The sequence below is a fragment of the Phoenix dactylifera genome, chromosome 12 (genome assembly GCF_051530095.1).
Source record: "Phoenix dactylifera cultivar Ajwa chromosome 12, Ajwa_hap1_PhDact_Kaust_v1.1, whole genome shotgun sequence".
Classification (NCBI taxonomy): domain Eukaryota; kingdom Viridiplantae; phylum Streptophyta; class Magnoliopsida; order Arecales; family Arecaceae; genus Phoenix; species Phoenix dactylifera.
Genome location: NC_143201.1, coordinates 4,425,748 through 4,441,058, shown reverse-complemented (window position 1 = coordinate 4,441,058; position 15,311 = coordinate 4,425,748). Strand labels below are relative to the sequence as shown.

Genomic DNA, 15,311 nt, shown 5'->3' with positions numbered 1-15,311 from the left:
GCTGAACCGAGTGACGAAAGTTACGATCAATAAAAAAAAGAAAGTTTTGGGTTCATTCCAAAATGCAGGTTCAAATCCTAAAAATATTTTTATATATTTTTAGATTTTAAATATTTAAAAATAGTTATTAAAGATTATTCATGTCATATTTTATAGGTATTTTTACATAACTTTATTAAGGGCATAACAAGTATTTTACACAATTTTTTTAGAAAAGTAGATGCTCAACCAAACATAAGTCACTCTGGAAAGTATTTCCTATGTCACTTTCCATGGTCAATCCAATATGCAAATACCACTTTCTTAGGTATCATATACCTAGGCATCAGCCTCCTAGAAAAACATTTCAGTGAGGTAAAATTCTTCCAGTGAACCAAATGAGTCTTAAAATAAAAGAAAAAACTTAAGTACAATCACCAGCAAAAATAGTAATTACCAAAATCTAGATTGATGATTCCAAATGAAAGAAAAGGAATAAAAATTAGCCATCAATATTCTCAATTTTTCATCTATATATGAGACTTCACGCTTTATGCTAACTCCTTAAAAAAAAGAGTTAATAATTCAAAATCAATGATGGACAATACAAATTTAGGAATATGGTGTACATCAGTATATTCTATTTTATATAAAATACCGAATGCTAAATTATGCTACGTGTAGTTATAGGTATGGATGTTACTGACAAACCTGACCACTCTGCAGATCAACAGTAATCATCATTCCTGGACCTAATCGACCTTTCATTATCACCTTGGTCTCATCCATTGGCAAAACGCCAACCTGCAAATAACAACAAGCAACAAAAATGGTGCAATGCATCATAAATTCTGATATCAAGAGCTAGTGGGTCTGATAAGCACATTTTCATAATAGTACTGGAATATCAACAAGCATTCAAATAGCATCAGGAGATAATATTTGAGACTGAAGAAAAATGTGGCAATCCATGGTTTCAAGTGGCAGCCCATGGTAGGCAAGATTGTTTGGCATGCTAGCCCTTACTGACCCATGCCAGCTTATGTTGACCCATGCCGGTTCAGCTTTAGGAAGTGGGTGCTAGGATGAGCTATATAAATTTCAAAGCAACTTTTCAGTAACACAATATTGCAAGCAAATGATCAATCATGGATAATTGAAGTGGACATATCAAAAGCCAATGCAAGTAAATCATGCTCTTTCCTAGAACAAGAAAAAAATTGTAAGATAAGTCTTGGTCACATTCCACAAAGGTATATTTGATGTTATAGCATGATCAGTTTGTGAAGCGCACCCAATTGGAGTTACATATATGACCTATCTAACCTCCAGAATTTCTCATGAGCCCACATTAACCTAACATTCATTATACTGAATTAAGCAGCGCAGGGTACTGCATTTCTTGAGCATATCTTTTCATCTCAGTGCTACAATATTTGCTGGTATTTGTATTCCTTCCAATCTTTAATTTTCTTATGCAAGGGACCGGTGTAACATCAATAATCGAATACAGCATGTAAAACAGAACATTTTTGGAAAAATTTGTGATGCAGTTGTTCACAAAATAGAGCATTGAAACCTCTTTGGTATTACCGTTTGATGAAACGAAGATAACATTGGCCTGAACATGTTTGAAATAAGTGAAACTCTAATAACACGATCTTAAAATAGAAACTGAATAGTAGATGAAAATATATAATTAAAGTACCTCTAAATCGTTGAATATATTGTTTACCTCAGATGCAACATAAACTACATCATCTATTGTTCGCCAATATCGAGCAGGACGAAGACCATTTCGATCAAGACAGGCTCCTACTGTTTTTCCATCACTAGATCAATCAAAAGATTGTAATTAGTTGTTGATCTTTAGTTGCTAAAAAGCATGTTCTGTCGATAACTAAAATAAAATATTATGTTAATAAAAATTACAAACTCCTTTCTTTATTTGTGTTCTAAAATTTATTACTTGCAGATATTTACTTTCTTGCCAAGCACTTCTAAATTACAATTGTATGGTAATATTGATTAAAGAAATATGTTTCAGCTTAAAAGTCTTAATGGTTTATTATCTATAACTATAATTTTGTACAAAATAGCTTAAATTTAAAAGTACTATTTTTTAACCACTTATTAAGGGCATACCATCATAGTCTATTTATGTGCTGAAATCATTTAAATGCTTAGGGACCATAGAGCACATTTAAACCATTTTAACAACCTTTCCCTCTAGGGCACTAGTTTGTACACAAACATGTAGGGTATGGAGGGAGTGGGTGGGTGGAGGTGGGGGATGGATAGGTGGAGGAGACTATCTTACAAACATAAAAGCCAATCGCATCATACCTTTCACCAATCTCATCATGATACCCAATATATCCACGCAGCTGAGAAGATGATACCTGCTATCTTATTTTGTTATCATGTCTTCTCATTACTTAATTTAGATTCTCAATTACATCACAATTGTAAAAAAGAAAAAAGCAACGATTTTCCTCATTATGATCCTCTTGCTAATAAAGAGATTGATGATAGGGTTTTCCACATAATTATATGTCATTGCCCAACTCGATCCTTTGTGTTTATTGCAACTGTACATCAAGAAGGATACATCATGAGCAAGTGAAGTTGCAATATATAAATCATATAATATGGTTGCATGTTACTAAATAAGCTTTACACCAAAGTAGATTCGTATAAAAAAAATATCTTGTTTTCCTTAAAACAAACTTGAATACATATGACAACAATATGAAGGGGTACCATAGTAATATTCTCTGGAAAAACTCTCTAAAGGGAAACACTACTAACATGACAAGCAGCCATGTATTGCAAAATGGACACCAAGAAACGAACAGAATGTAACAAATGACAATTAGAAGAACAAAGTCAAGGATGACTAAGGGAATAGAAGCACATGCACAGTTACAAAAGCTGTGATTCTGTCTTGTTATCGATGACAACCACAACAGAAGAATAACCAGAATATCACCTACGGCTCCCACTCCCTCTTACACTCACTTTTTCGTCATTATCTTACTTATTGGGGCCCAAACAGAGCCAATACACGAGTGAGGGATAGAACAAAAACCTCTGCTTATAACTAGTACAAAATTAGATAATGAAAACCTCAATATAAACCTATAAACTTCAACTAATGACTAAAACAACATGCAAACTTCCAACTTATATAACAAATACAATGGATATCTAAGTTATAAATTGCAAAATACCTGAACAAAAGTAAAGCAGGTCCATCCCAAGCTTCCATTTGTCCTTTATAATAGTCATAAAAATCAACAACCTAACATTGCAAAGAGAGTACAGACTGACACGTGTTATGGAAGTTTAACCAGGCAAACAAAACATGTCATCGTATAAACTCTGTTGAGATAAAGCTAAAGAAGGAAACAATAAAGAAACATATAAACATCTCACAAAAAATGAATGAAAGAGAGAAATATATAAGCAACCGTGCGTCCAAGCACATTAAATGAGCCCATAGATCATATATAAGAAAATCTTACCTCCGGATATTTTATCATCAATGTTGGATGATTCTTATATGCCTCGGGTACAAGAATCATCAGAGCTTCTGCTGGGCTTCGACCACTTCTTAGCAACAACTGGTCACAAAGAGACAAGGATAATATATACCTAAGCTATCAAAGACATGAAATTACAAAACTCTAACACATTGAACACTAAAACAGGGTACAAAATTTATTTAACAGTTTCTGATGCTACAAATGAGCACTTTCAACATTCCATGTAAACTCGAACACTTAGAAACTTGAAAGACATAGCTGTAGTTCTTCATGTTCAGACCTTTGTCCAGCTAAGTTGTTTAAGATCAGATAATGAGTATCTCTATCTTAAAATATCTGTTCAGATAAAGGAATATCCTCATTCCTATGTCTATAATCAATGACTGATCCTACTAACTGATGATCTACCAGTAGATTGCGACTCTCATTTGATGACCCCTCATCTCCTAGAGGAGCAAAGCACAAAACATTCTTCCTTGTTCCACTTCTAAGGTCAAGTTTCACGCAATGTCCCATGCTGATTTAATGTTATTTAGCAATCCTACTTATGAATGTCATATTTACTACTTAAGTTTATTGTGATAGAAAAATAGCAGTTTAGTTTGGGAAAAATATGTTATTTTCATGAACAAATAAGCATATTTAAATTCATTATTCCTTCAATTGATTCCATTATCTTAGACTTACTTCCTTAGTTCCTTATATCTGATTTACCAAGTTGCTGATAACACGTGTTGCACTTCAATTATCAGGCAGACTGTCGTCATAAATTCAACAACAATAAGTAGGTGAGAATGTGAGATAGGAGGGGTGGTGGGCAAGAGATAACTTATCTCATAAGACAATATTACACTACTACTCATGCGGGCTATTTGCTTACTTCAATAATTATTGGCTCTATATCATTCTTTTCCAACACTTGTTCCTCAAATTCAGCTAGCATAACCAGAGTACGTTGTTTTGGCTTTTTGTAAATCTATAACACTCATTTAAGTCAAAAAACAAACAAAAACACTATCAGATTAATTGAACTGAAAACCTAGGGGAAGCATTTTCTGGATCTTAAGGACTGAGCATTTAAGAATTATTGAAACATAACTAACACCAGATAGGAAAAAAATAGTTATACTAATTTCAGAAATAGTTTTGATTTGAAACTGATGTTAAATATCACAGATAAAAATTATAACTGCATGAAGCTTCAATTTGGGTGCTGCCCTTAATCTGAAGACTTACTGCCACTCAAACTACAAGTTTCAAATGCTTTTGAGTTTTCTAGTGCTTGACCACTAGCTCCTGAAGTCATGGATCTATTTAAATAAACTTCTTACTCCGCCAAATTGCACATTTCTTCATAACCTTGCCTTGTTTTATACCAGATAACATTGTTCTGCTAAAGAGATACGGATCAATTATCAAATAAAGTCTCATGATATGTGGTACCCAAAAAATATGGTGCACAAATGTAGTAGAAACTAAAGATAAATTGTAGTCTAATATTTTGATGAAATCTGACAAGATGAATTCAAACTTAATAACCCCCAAGAAAATAGATTAAAGCAACCTTCTCCTTAACATAAAGTTTTGATCTGTACTTTACAGTAAGTCGTTATTCATCTTGAGACAGTTAGTAGATATAAAATCAAATATTTTTGAAAACATACCTTTGTAATGTTCACACTTCATAATACTTTTCTTTTTAATGTTATATTTTTATCTAAAGTGGTCAACTTGTAGTATGTCTTTTACAGTAAAAACAGAATGCTTGTCCCAGGAGGTAGCCCATTTATGGGACAATCACATTTTGGGTTCAACAGGTGATTTTCTTGGTTAGCTTGATAGAAACAACTAAACCAAGACTACAAAGTCAAGTCATCTACACCATGTCCATAGAATTGCTTGTTTTCAGATATTAATGCCATACCAGCATGGCAAGACAAAGCATACTACATTACACATGAAGAATACAAGTGTGCTTACGCCAAAAGCCGAAGGCCCACTTAACTGCACTTTCAAAAGATGAAGTTTTCCAGATGCAGATAAGGAGAATCTAAATATCTCCACCAAGGAATGCTGAGTCGGCCTGTGCCGGCCGGTTCAGCACGTATTGAACCGGTCCGGTCTCTGACCTGTCCAGTTCGGTAGTGGAAAATAGTTCTTGCCCTATGGGGCCAGAACCAAGCGATATTGGCCTGGAACCGGCCGATACTTGAAGCATACCGGACGGAACCGACCAGTTCCGTCCAGTTTGGCTAGGAATCCTGTTTAATGAGGAAGTTCACGACTAGGAGTTTATGGTAGGTGCGAATCTCTTCTGATTGGACACTTTCATTGAAAGAAGTCAAATCAATTGAATTATTAGTTCATTCCATTTCAGTTGTGACTTAACTTTCAGTAGAATCAGTGGCGAGAGTGGAAGAAATTGAAGCTTTTCTTCAATCGGGAATAGAAGGACGAGCTTGAAGAGGGAAGAAGAAGTAGAGCGAATGCTCGTTCTATTGGAATAAAAACCTCTCAATCTGATCTTGAAAAAGATCCGTTCGCGCTGGTTCTTTTTTTTTTGCCCGCGCGTTGGGGCACGCTGTGGCCATGCTGTATCCATTTTGGCCACACGCGGGCGAACCAAAGTACCGGTTCGGAACCTGTTGGTCCGAACCAGTACCGAACCGGTCCGGTAATCGGTACCGGGTCGGCATACCTTGATCTCCGCATACGGATGGAAGTCCATTTTTCTAACTAGAATACTGCATCCCTGGATATTTGTGCTTGCACCTAAAGACTAAGGCGCACTTAACTGCATTTTTAAAAATGAAGTTCTCCAAATGCAAATAAGGTGAATCCAAATATCTCCGTATATGGATGGAAATCCATTTTCCTAACTAGAATATCCCTGGATGTTGCCTCTATGCATGCCCCTAAACCCAATTGAAGGCGGGACTCAAACCTAGGTCTTAGGTATAGCACCAAAGACTTTACCAGCAAGGTAAACTGGTACCTTCATGCTAGGTTATTTTGTTGATTACATCATCGAGTACAGCATTTGGCTAGATTTAGTAGCTAAAAACCAGGTTCAGGCCCTATGACTAATTTGGCCTTCCAATTACTCAAATAGTTTCCTTTCTTAAGTGTGCTTTCAAATTATGAGATCTGGGTAGTACAAACACTATTAAACCTTCAAACAAATAAGTTATAAGTCAAAACAATGGAACTTAGAGAGAGAGTGTGTATTAGATCGCTATAAATGGAAGTTTGAAAGTGATAAGGGATCTAAAGTGTGGTGAACGCATACTTCTGCTGCACTATCAAGATTTGCTGAATCCGATGCCTTTGGGTTGCCATATGGGCGAATTTCATTTTCACGACCACGCCAAACAGGGGATTTGAGTGTTGCTTCTCGAGATTGCATCCAGTTCAGGTTGCCCTACAAGCAAACTGCTATCAGAAATATTCCTATGAATAAAATAATTTGTTGTAATAAAAAAGGCATTTACATTGAATTTAGAAATTGTACTTAAAAACTTTAAGGGAGTGTTAAATTTCCAACATAATCAAGATAAAAATGTAAACCTGTATTGTATTGATCTCTCCATTATGACCAAGTAACCTCATCGGTTGTGCAAGAGGCCATCTAGGACTAGTATTTGTGCTGTATCTTCGATGGTAGATGGCAAAAGATGATCCGTAAAGTTCATTCTGGAGGTCCAAATAAAATTGCCCCAAAACCACTGAGCGAAGCATTCCCTTGTATACAATTGTTTGATTTGACAAAGAACAGAAATAGAGTTCATCTTTCCATTGTTCAGATTTTACTGCTTGCTCAATCAGCTTTCTGCAAATATATAGTTCTCTTTCAATGTCATCAATGTTCTCCTCTTTTGATACTTTGACAAACACTTGTTGAATGTTAGGCATCGTTTCTTTTGCATAGTAACCAACTACTGATGTATTTACAGGAACTGGTCTCCATCCAAGCACCTCCAGACCTTCTTCTGAAAATGTCTTCATGATAACTGTAGAAACATATATTGATACCTTCAATGTATGCAAAAATGTTGAGGAAACCTAAAGCTTAAGCTGAAGAAAACAAACATTATAACTGCTATATCTAAATATGGAAGAAGACAAACAGATAAAATTAGGATACAAATAGAAGCCTAATCCCAAAAGGGGGTCACAAAAGCAAGTAACACCATCCAAGTGAAAATAACTGGAATCATGTAACAGATGACAAATTTGATTCAGAAAATTTCTTCATGTTGGGGGGGCACACTAAAAGTATGCAAGAAACAGATATCACTAGAGGTGCAAAGCATGGAAAATAAAGAAATCAAGAAACTTGAGAAGAAGATGCTTTCAAAGAAAATAGACTTTGCTTCATTCAGTAATTACCTGATTTTGCTTCATTCATAAACTTCTCATCTTTGGGAAGAAAAACCATGCCAACACCAGTACTAGATCTGTTCAATGAAGCAAGACCTTGTTTACTGGCCCAGTTGTTATACAAATCCCAGGGAACTGAAGTCATTAGTCCAGCACCATCACCAGAGTCCTTGTCTGCACCACAACCTCCACGATGTTCCATGCAGCCAAGAGCTGTAAGAGCATCTTCAATAATATTATGGGAAGGTTCATTTTTCAAGTTTGCAATGAACCCAACTCCACAAGCCCCTCTTTCCGATATGATATCACTCAAATTTGCAACCTGATAATTTATCAACTACATGATTCAAGATAGAATAGATAAAAATTCTTTGCTTCACAACTGACTAATTTACATTAAAATTACTGTGTGAGAGTGATTTCTATTCACTCAGAAAAGGCATTTGATGGAACAATGGGGCCAAAATTACTGAAATTTCAAATTGACGTTTATCATATGTATGACCATATTGGTTCAACAAGGTTAAAATGGAACCAACCAGGTAATAATTGCAGTGCAAGCATCGACTCAGCTATTGCCAGAATAAAGCATGCAGTAAACAATTTAAATTGCTGTCACACATAAGATAAAGATTATAACATTGCTTTTTCATATAATATATATGCACACACATATATAGAACATATAAATATCTCAAGAAAGCAAAACAAGAAGAAATTAAGATCAAGAGCAGGAACAATTATCAGGAACATGGCTTCACAAAAATGAAAATACCAAACCACCAGGAGTCAAATGCACAATTTGTAGGCACTCCTTCAATAGGAAATTTCCGTCCTTGCAGATTTGACAAGACTTATATCAGAACAGAATTATAAAAAATTGTGCCTCATAGTTCACATCATAGTTATTAAACCCGGGCTGGAGACCCACCCAGCCAAAAGCTGGATCACCATGTCATTGGTCTGAATACCAGGTTATAATTTAAAATATAAAAAGTTTAAAAAATAGAAATTAGATGTGGTATAAAAGTGTATCACTATTGATAAATTGTTGACTTTAAATACTATTCTTTAAATCACATTGATCTACATACTACACTATGCTTCAATTGCAGCATAAATAGAAAAAAAAATATCGTGATTCATCCATTTTCTAAAAGAATGTAAAGACAGTTATATATAACATGGAAAAATATATAGAATTTATTGATTTTGTTGATTTTTAATTGTACGGTTTTAGAAAATTATTTGAGAACCAACTATGTAGCATCTATATCGATAATTCAAGCATTGTATACATCATTATACTATATGGATTTAGTATAATCCCCCTCATTGATATTTTTTCTTTAATTTTGTACCAAAAATTAAAAAATATCATTTTTTCTTTTTCTTTTATGTGATAATTGATTATTAAAATGTTGACAAATAACTCCTTTTAAATAACATGGATAATATTTTGTCTAACTTAATAAAGTTGTATATATTAAATGTTGTCTCGGTGCTTGAGGGGTTTTTAATCTTACAAATGGTAAGTGGTTCAAATCTCCGCTTAACCACTATTTCAAATGATAACTTTGGAGCTAGGGAAGGACCCGATTCAAACTAGTTCTCCCCAAGTCATATGCATTTTCAGTCCTATCAACAAATCCAACCAAACAGGGGATCGATTTACCGGTTTTTTGACCCTACCAGCCGGTCTGATCCAGGTTTAATAACTATATTTCATAGAAATGCTTGAGGCATGTTTTTATATACAATCTTGTAAGCCGATGTTGCCAATATGCCATGGGAACCACAAATATTACTTTTCCTAAGGAGGGTCCATTTTGAATATATCCAAGGCCCACATATTAGGGATGTTTTGGGTGTAGCAAGAGAGGTAGTCTTCTCTACACCTTTTGTAAATCTTGCAGTTCTCTAATGTGAAATAAATGACAACATATTTTTTAAAAATATCATGAGCTATCGTGACCCCAATTGACAATTTAGAGGCGTAGATACCAAAGCTAGCATAAGGGCAAGCCTTGGTATAGTGGTAAGTTTGCTCCATCGTGACTTAGGTGTCACTGCATACATCTGACCCTTTTCAAACCCAGTGGCAGGAGCCTTGTGCATTGGGATGCTCAATTTTAGATATTGAAACTAGTATTCCTCGATACTCAACAGTAGTATTGGTAGTATCTTCTTATGACGCCTTATTATTCAAGATAATGCTCAACTTATATAAAACATGCATGCGTGGCTTCATAAATGAGTCCCTAGATATAATACAAATTGAAGTATCATAACTGGATTTTCTGTACATGATACATTACTTTTCTGCATCGTATTAGTGTCGTAGATTTGGCATTTGACTAGAAAGTGTGCCTGAAAGTGCATGCTTGCCACCAGGTATTAAATATTACAATCATCTATTGAAATGGATATAAAAATGATGATTAGGAATTTTAAAAACACTTGCTCTAATGGTAACTATGGTTATTGATGCAACTTAATGATGGAAACAGGTTTCTTAAGGGAGCAGTTTAGGTCTAATACTCGTCGGACCAGCAGGTGGTCTGATGCAGCGCTTTATCATTGGATCACCATCGTGATCCATGACTGGCATGGCCTTAAATGTAGTGCTGGGGGTCCCAGGTATCACGAATCTTGAAGCTCATCAATCACAGATCACAATGGTTATCCAATGGTCCTTGCTGCATCTGACCACCTGCTAGTCGGATGATCGTCGGACCTAAACCTCTCCCTTGCTTATTTTATTTCTCAAGATTTTGTATGTCAGCCTTGTTGGTTAAAGTTCAGGTAATTCTACTGACAAATCATTCAAGGCAATATAAATCTTCAATAAATGATTTAAATTTGCTTCTCAAAATTAAGGAATAGGGTTTTCAAGCTTGCAAGGAACAGAAACCTTTCAAAATCATATAGCATGTTTGCGCTGGATGCAGACAGCTTATATCTTAAGTTCCAAAACACCCAATCTAGAAGTAGTTATGATGTATAATGAGCCATAATAGACGTAGATGAAAATGAGGACATAGATTTCTAAACTCCTACTCTAAAGGAAAAATACTCTTGCTCAAAGATGCTTTCCGAAAATTTGCTTGACACAAGCTCAAGAGAAGCAAATACAAGGCTTGGTTTCAGGGTTTGGATGAATTAACATACAAGTTACATAGTTGAGAACGGCTTGTGAATCTGGCAGAATATTCAGCTCAACACCATTCAGCAATTAAAAAGCATTGCTCTTACTCCTTATGAAGAACCAGAAAGGATAGTAAATGGAGTAAATTTAACCAGAAGGAACCAAATTCTGAAGCATAGTATCAGATGGCACTACTAATTACCATATTCTATGAGTACATGTGTAGCTCAAACTACACTGATTGAGAAGGTTGTGCAACGAAATTAACGCTCTATATTATTTAAAAAAAAAGCCTCTTTTTTTGATGATACAAGTGGTATTTCCATAAAAAAGCAGGATTTGGTTGGTCACAAATGGAGCATTGTCATTTAAAAACCAATATAGGCCTTGCTGTTGATTGAAATTCATCCACAGTTATATATTACAAGTCATAAGGTTCTATGCATAAACTAATATGCAGAGACAAGCATATGATTATTTTTCCCTCTCTGTAAACAGGGATTGTGTGTGAATTTGTATGTATTATGTATGAATATACAAATATGAAAATATATGCCCATAGTATCAGATACAGAACACAGTTGTACCAAAAGTCCAAATCTTTTATTCTAGTGTTTGAACTCTCCACCCAAAGACATATAGCGCCAACTAATCTTGCTTAGGTGGGAAGAATTTTCCAATGGCTCTCAGTTATTCTCATGTTTTGTCAAGTGCACACTGGGTGTTTTGAACAATTTACCCCTGGAACTCATTAAACAGGTTTATTATTTTCCATTTTAAAAGCTTGGGAATTTAATATGTACATGGTAAAAGGAGATGCACAGCAATCTAGTGATGAATCCTCTTCATTGTTGTTCTGGAGAGGTCCCCTTTTTATCTAGACAGGCAAATTTTTTGCTCATAGTTCTATATTCTAGGCTGAAAGTTCCTCAAAAGTTTTGGTACTTAGGTTTACTTCATATCATTATACCAATTCTAACCTTATAGAACTGCATAAATATTTTAGCAAACCAGCAAAACTATAAACTAACTATATGAACTGAATTAAAAAAAGGTCTAATAGTACTAAATCTCACATATATATATTTCCAAAATACACAAACGAGTTTGTCCACATACCATGAGGATGAAAATACCCTCAAGAAAAGACCCAGGAAAAAAACATGTGAAAGTCAAAGTACCCACAGGAACCTTCCTTGCAAACAAAATCCTTTTGACATCATAGTTAAAAGATTTCTGATACATGAACTTTAACTTTCCTCCAAGCCCATCCATGCAAATGTAAGTTACTTCTCTTGTCAAGGGCATGTTTCCCTCCTTGCCATATCTCCAAGCTATATAACAAGGACTTCACCTTGTTTTTTACTGTTAACTCCAAAGCTTATGCTATTGCATTCATATTTAACATTATCATTCTTAAATCTTGCATATGCAGGTCAGGGTCTTCATTTCTACTGCCTTCAATTGCTTGTGTCCTATTTGTTTCTAAACTATATGATCTTGATAAGTTCTGCTTAATCATTTCCATGAACACTTCTCATTTTGCTTTCTCACAATGCAGCAATCACTGGATAGTCAAAAAGCACATGATTATTCACTGAAATTATAAAACTATTAGTGTTTCCATCGTATGAGAGATTTGATGGTCCACCCTCTGCAAATATGCTCTTAGATGTCCATCATACTTGTGTCTAATAAGCTGCAGAATTAAGTAATGGTTATGGGCCTTCATTAGCCATCTTTGTAGAATTAAGATTTAACTCAAGCATTTCTGATCTAGCTACCTGGGTTGAGTGTTAGCTGTTTTAAGTTTTTGGACTTCATGAAAAATTAGATTATATGTACCAAAGACTGGTATTTTCTTCTAATAGAGACAAATTATTACATAAATTATCTAATAGGCACGTGATGATCTGACCATCTGAACATTGTTCTGAGCCTTGACTATCATTTGACCTCATACCACAGAATCACACAAGCAATTAGTAGGAAAGCTGATTGATTGTTGTGGATTATCGAGAATTTATTCATGGTAAGAACAGTTGCATGGGACAAAGGCCATGTCAATTAAATAACATTGCATTGATTCTTTAATATTAAACTGATAATAGTAGATCCTAATATTTATGGTCATCTTTCCTGCTAATGTTCAATAATAGATATTAGTTCTTATTTTTGATAGTTCCAAGCCTTCTTTGGGTGTTACAAAACAATTAAAATTTTAGGCCGACCAAATTTGATGTGTAACAGTGCAGGGTCTTACCTAAAAGGCTAACCAGAAATTATTATCTAGGTCAAGGACTGGTGTGCCGGAACGAAAGCCTGGACTGGTTGCCCAGCGGCACGGGTCACCCCATGCCGGATCCGTACCGAGGCAGTAAAGGGGGCAGAGGAGAGGGAGAACAGAAGAGAGGAAAAGAGAGAGAGAGAAAGGGGGGAGGAGGAGGGAGAGAGAAGGAGGATGGCAGAGGCCGGCGGAGGGCCAGCGAGCCGTGCAGAGAAGGTGGAGGGGCCTCCATTCCTCTGTTTCATTCGAATAATCTAGAAAGCTTGTAAGCAGTCTGCCTAATTCAAATCATCAATTCTCAGTAACAACATTACCAGAAACGCCAATAATCTAGAAAGCCAACCTATCCTGATTATACTGCAGATGCAGTCTAGCAGACACAAGAAATCGACTTCCGGCCACTGAACAGACGAGTCCAGTAGCATCATTTACAATTAAAATTAACCAAAAATGGCAACTCCAGGACCCCATGTACAAAGCAAGTAAATTTCCATCACTCAACTGAAGAAAAAACTCTCCCTTGTGAAGCTCTACAGCCAAATAATCATAAAGGCTTTTGAAACACATATTGCATAAAAAAGTCCAAGATTTGAATGCAAATAAATCATCAAGATGAACAAGATCGAAAACAGAGTACCTTGGACTGATGATCATCGTCCTGCTGTCGCCGCTGCCGTGAAGAGACGTTGGATGAAGCCTTGAGGGCGGCGCCGGAGACGTCAGAGTCGAGGAGGGCCCTCACGGAAGACGACGACCAGCTCCTCCGACGTAGTCCTCCTCTGAGGGCGCCGCCACCCCTGGTACTCGACCTTCGTGACTTGAGAGCAAGGACGGAGAGATCGCCAGGGAGGAGGGTCCGGTGGGAGGAGACGAAGGTGGGATTGGAGGGGGAGGAGCGGAGGAGGATCTTGGAGGCTGGAATCGGTTGGGGGAGAGCCGCCATTCCCTGATCGCAGGGCGACAGGCGAGGATAGCGAGAATAATAGTAGTCGTAATGATGAAGGAGGTCAGGAATAATGAGGATAGGAAAGGGAAGATCGTGTGGAGGAGGGAATAAGATGAGGATAAGTATGAGAGAGAGAGAGCGCGCGCGCGCGCCTCCGCTCACGTCCACCTCCCTTGAGGCTGGAGGAGACGAGAGAGAGAGGAAAAGAGGGAGAGAGAGACGACAGGAGAGGGATAAACTGGTCTTTCGAGTCTGCGCTGGCTTATTGGAGTTTGGGGGTGTGATGCGCCGCAAGAGAATTTGACTCTTATCCCTGTATTCCACTTGGCAATCAAATTATTTAAATTATAAAAAAAATGTTAGATTGGGGAGGAGGATAGCCTTTTGATCACAACCATATGTCATTAGATAGGATCCATGATAGGGCTCGCTAGACACAACTGTCGTTTCAATCACAAACAGTTATGATTGGAAGCTAGATCTCTCCAAATTGAATAGAATCCAACCACAAAGAAACTTTGTTCATCAAATTAAATTTAAATGATTAGATTTCTTTTTTTTTACTTCCTAGCAAGCTCTAAATTAGTAGTTTTTATGATGATGTATTGACCTTTATAATGATTTTAAAAATTTCCATTTTATACTTAAATGAAGGCATAATATTTTTCGAACTTCAATTTTACTTTGGTGGGAAAAACTTCAATCTTCACTTCAATCAAAAATAAAAATAATTCTTTATCTTGTGCAATTTTTTTTAGATAAAAATTATTGCCTAAATTATATTAATCAAATGATTATGCAAAATTATACTACAACCAGTGATGACAATATCCGATGAGGCATATAAAAGTTCGGTTAAAATATTGCAAGATCATAGCTTTTTATAAAAAGTGTTTAGTAAATATTTTTTTATTATATTTATGGTAGCAGTGGTTCTATTTATTATTTTATTCCTAATTTAAATATTATGGGGATGACTCTTGTAACCTTGTTATTTATAGTTATAATAAAATATTAAGAGCA

At 35.9% G+C, this 15,311-nt stretch overlaps 1 protein-coding gene across 3 annotated transcripts in view; it reads right to left on the bottom strand.

The window, feature by feature from the left end:
* The window catches only part of LOC103716926 (ferredoxin-dependent glutamate synthase, chloroplastic), a 46,766-nt gene extending 32,249 nt beyond the window's left edge, over positions 1 to 14,517 (bottom strand). For 2 of the 3 annotated variants that reach the window (XM_026808397.4, XM_088708282.2), the window contains exons 1-8: positions 13,980 to 14,457; positions 7,917 to 8,244; positions 7,095 to 7,537; positions 6,817 to 6,948; positions 3,507 to 3,605; positions 3,213 to 3,283; positions 1,715 to 1,811; positions 691 to 783 (exon numbers count right to left, since the gene is read on the bottom strand). In XM_026808397.4, the coding sequence (XP_026664198.2) occupies positions 691 to 783; positions 1,715 to 1,811; positions 3,213 to 3,283; positions 3,507 to 3,605; positions 6,817 to 6,948; positions 7,095 to 7,537; positions 7,917 to 8,244; positions 13,980 to 14,285 (1,569 nt within the window). In that variant the 5' untranslated portion in view covers positions 14,286 to 14,457. Of the gene's footprint in view, positions 1 to 690; positions 784 to 1,714; positions 1,812 to 3,212; positions 3,284 to 3,506; positions 3,606 to 6,816; positions 6,949 to 7,094; positions 7,538 to 7,916; positions 8,245 to 13,979 lie in introns of all 3 variants that reach the window. The other variant, XM_008805127.6, reaches the window with a different exon arrangement.
* Between the last annotated feature and the right edge of the window lie 794 nt (positions 14,518 to 15,311).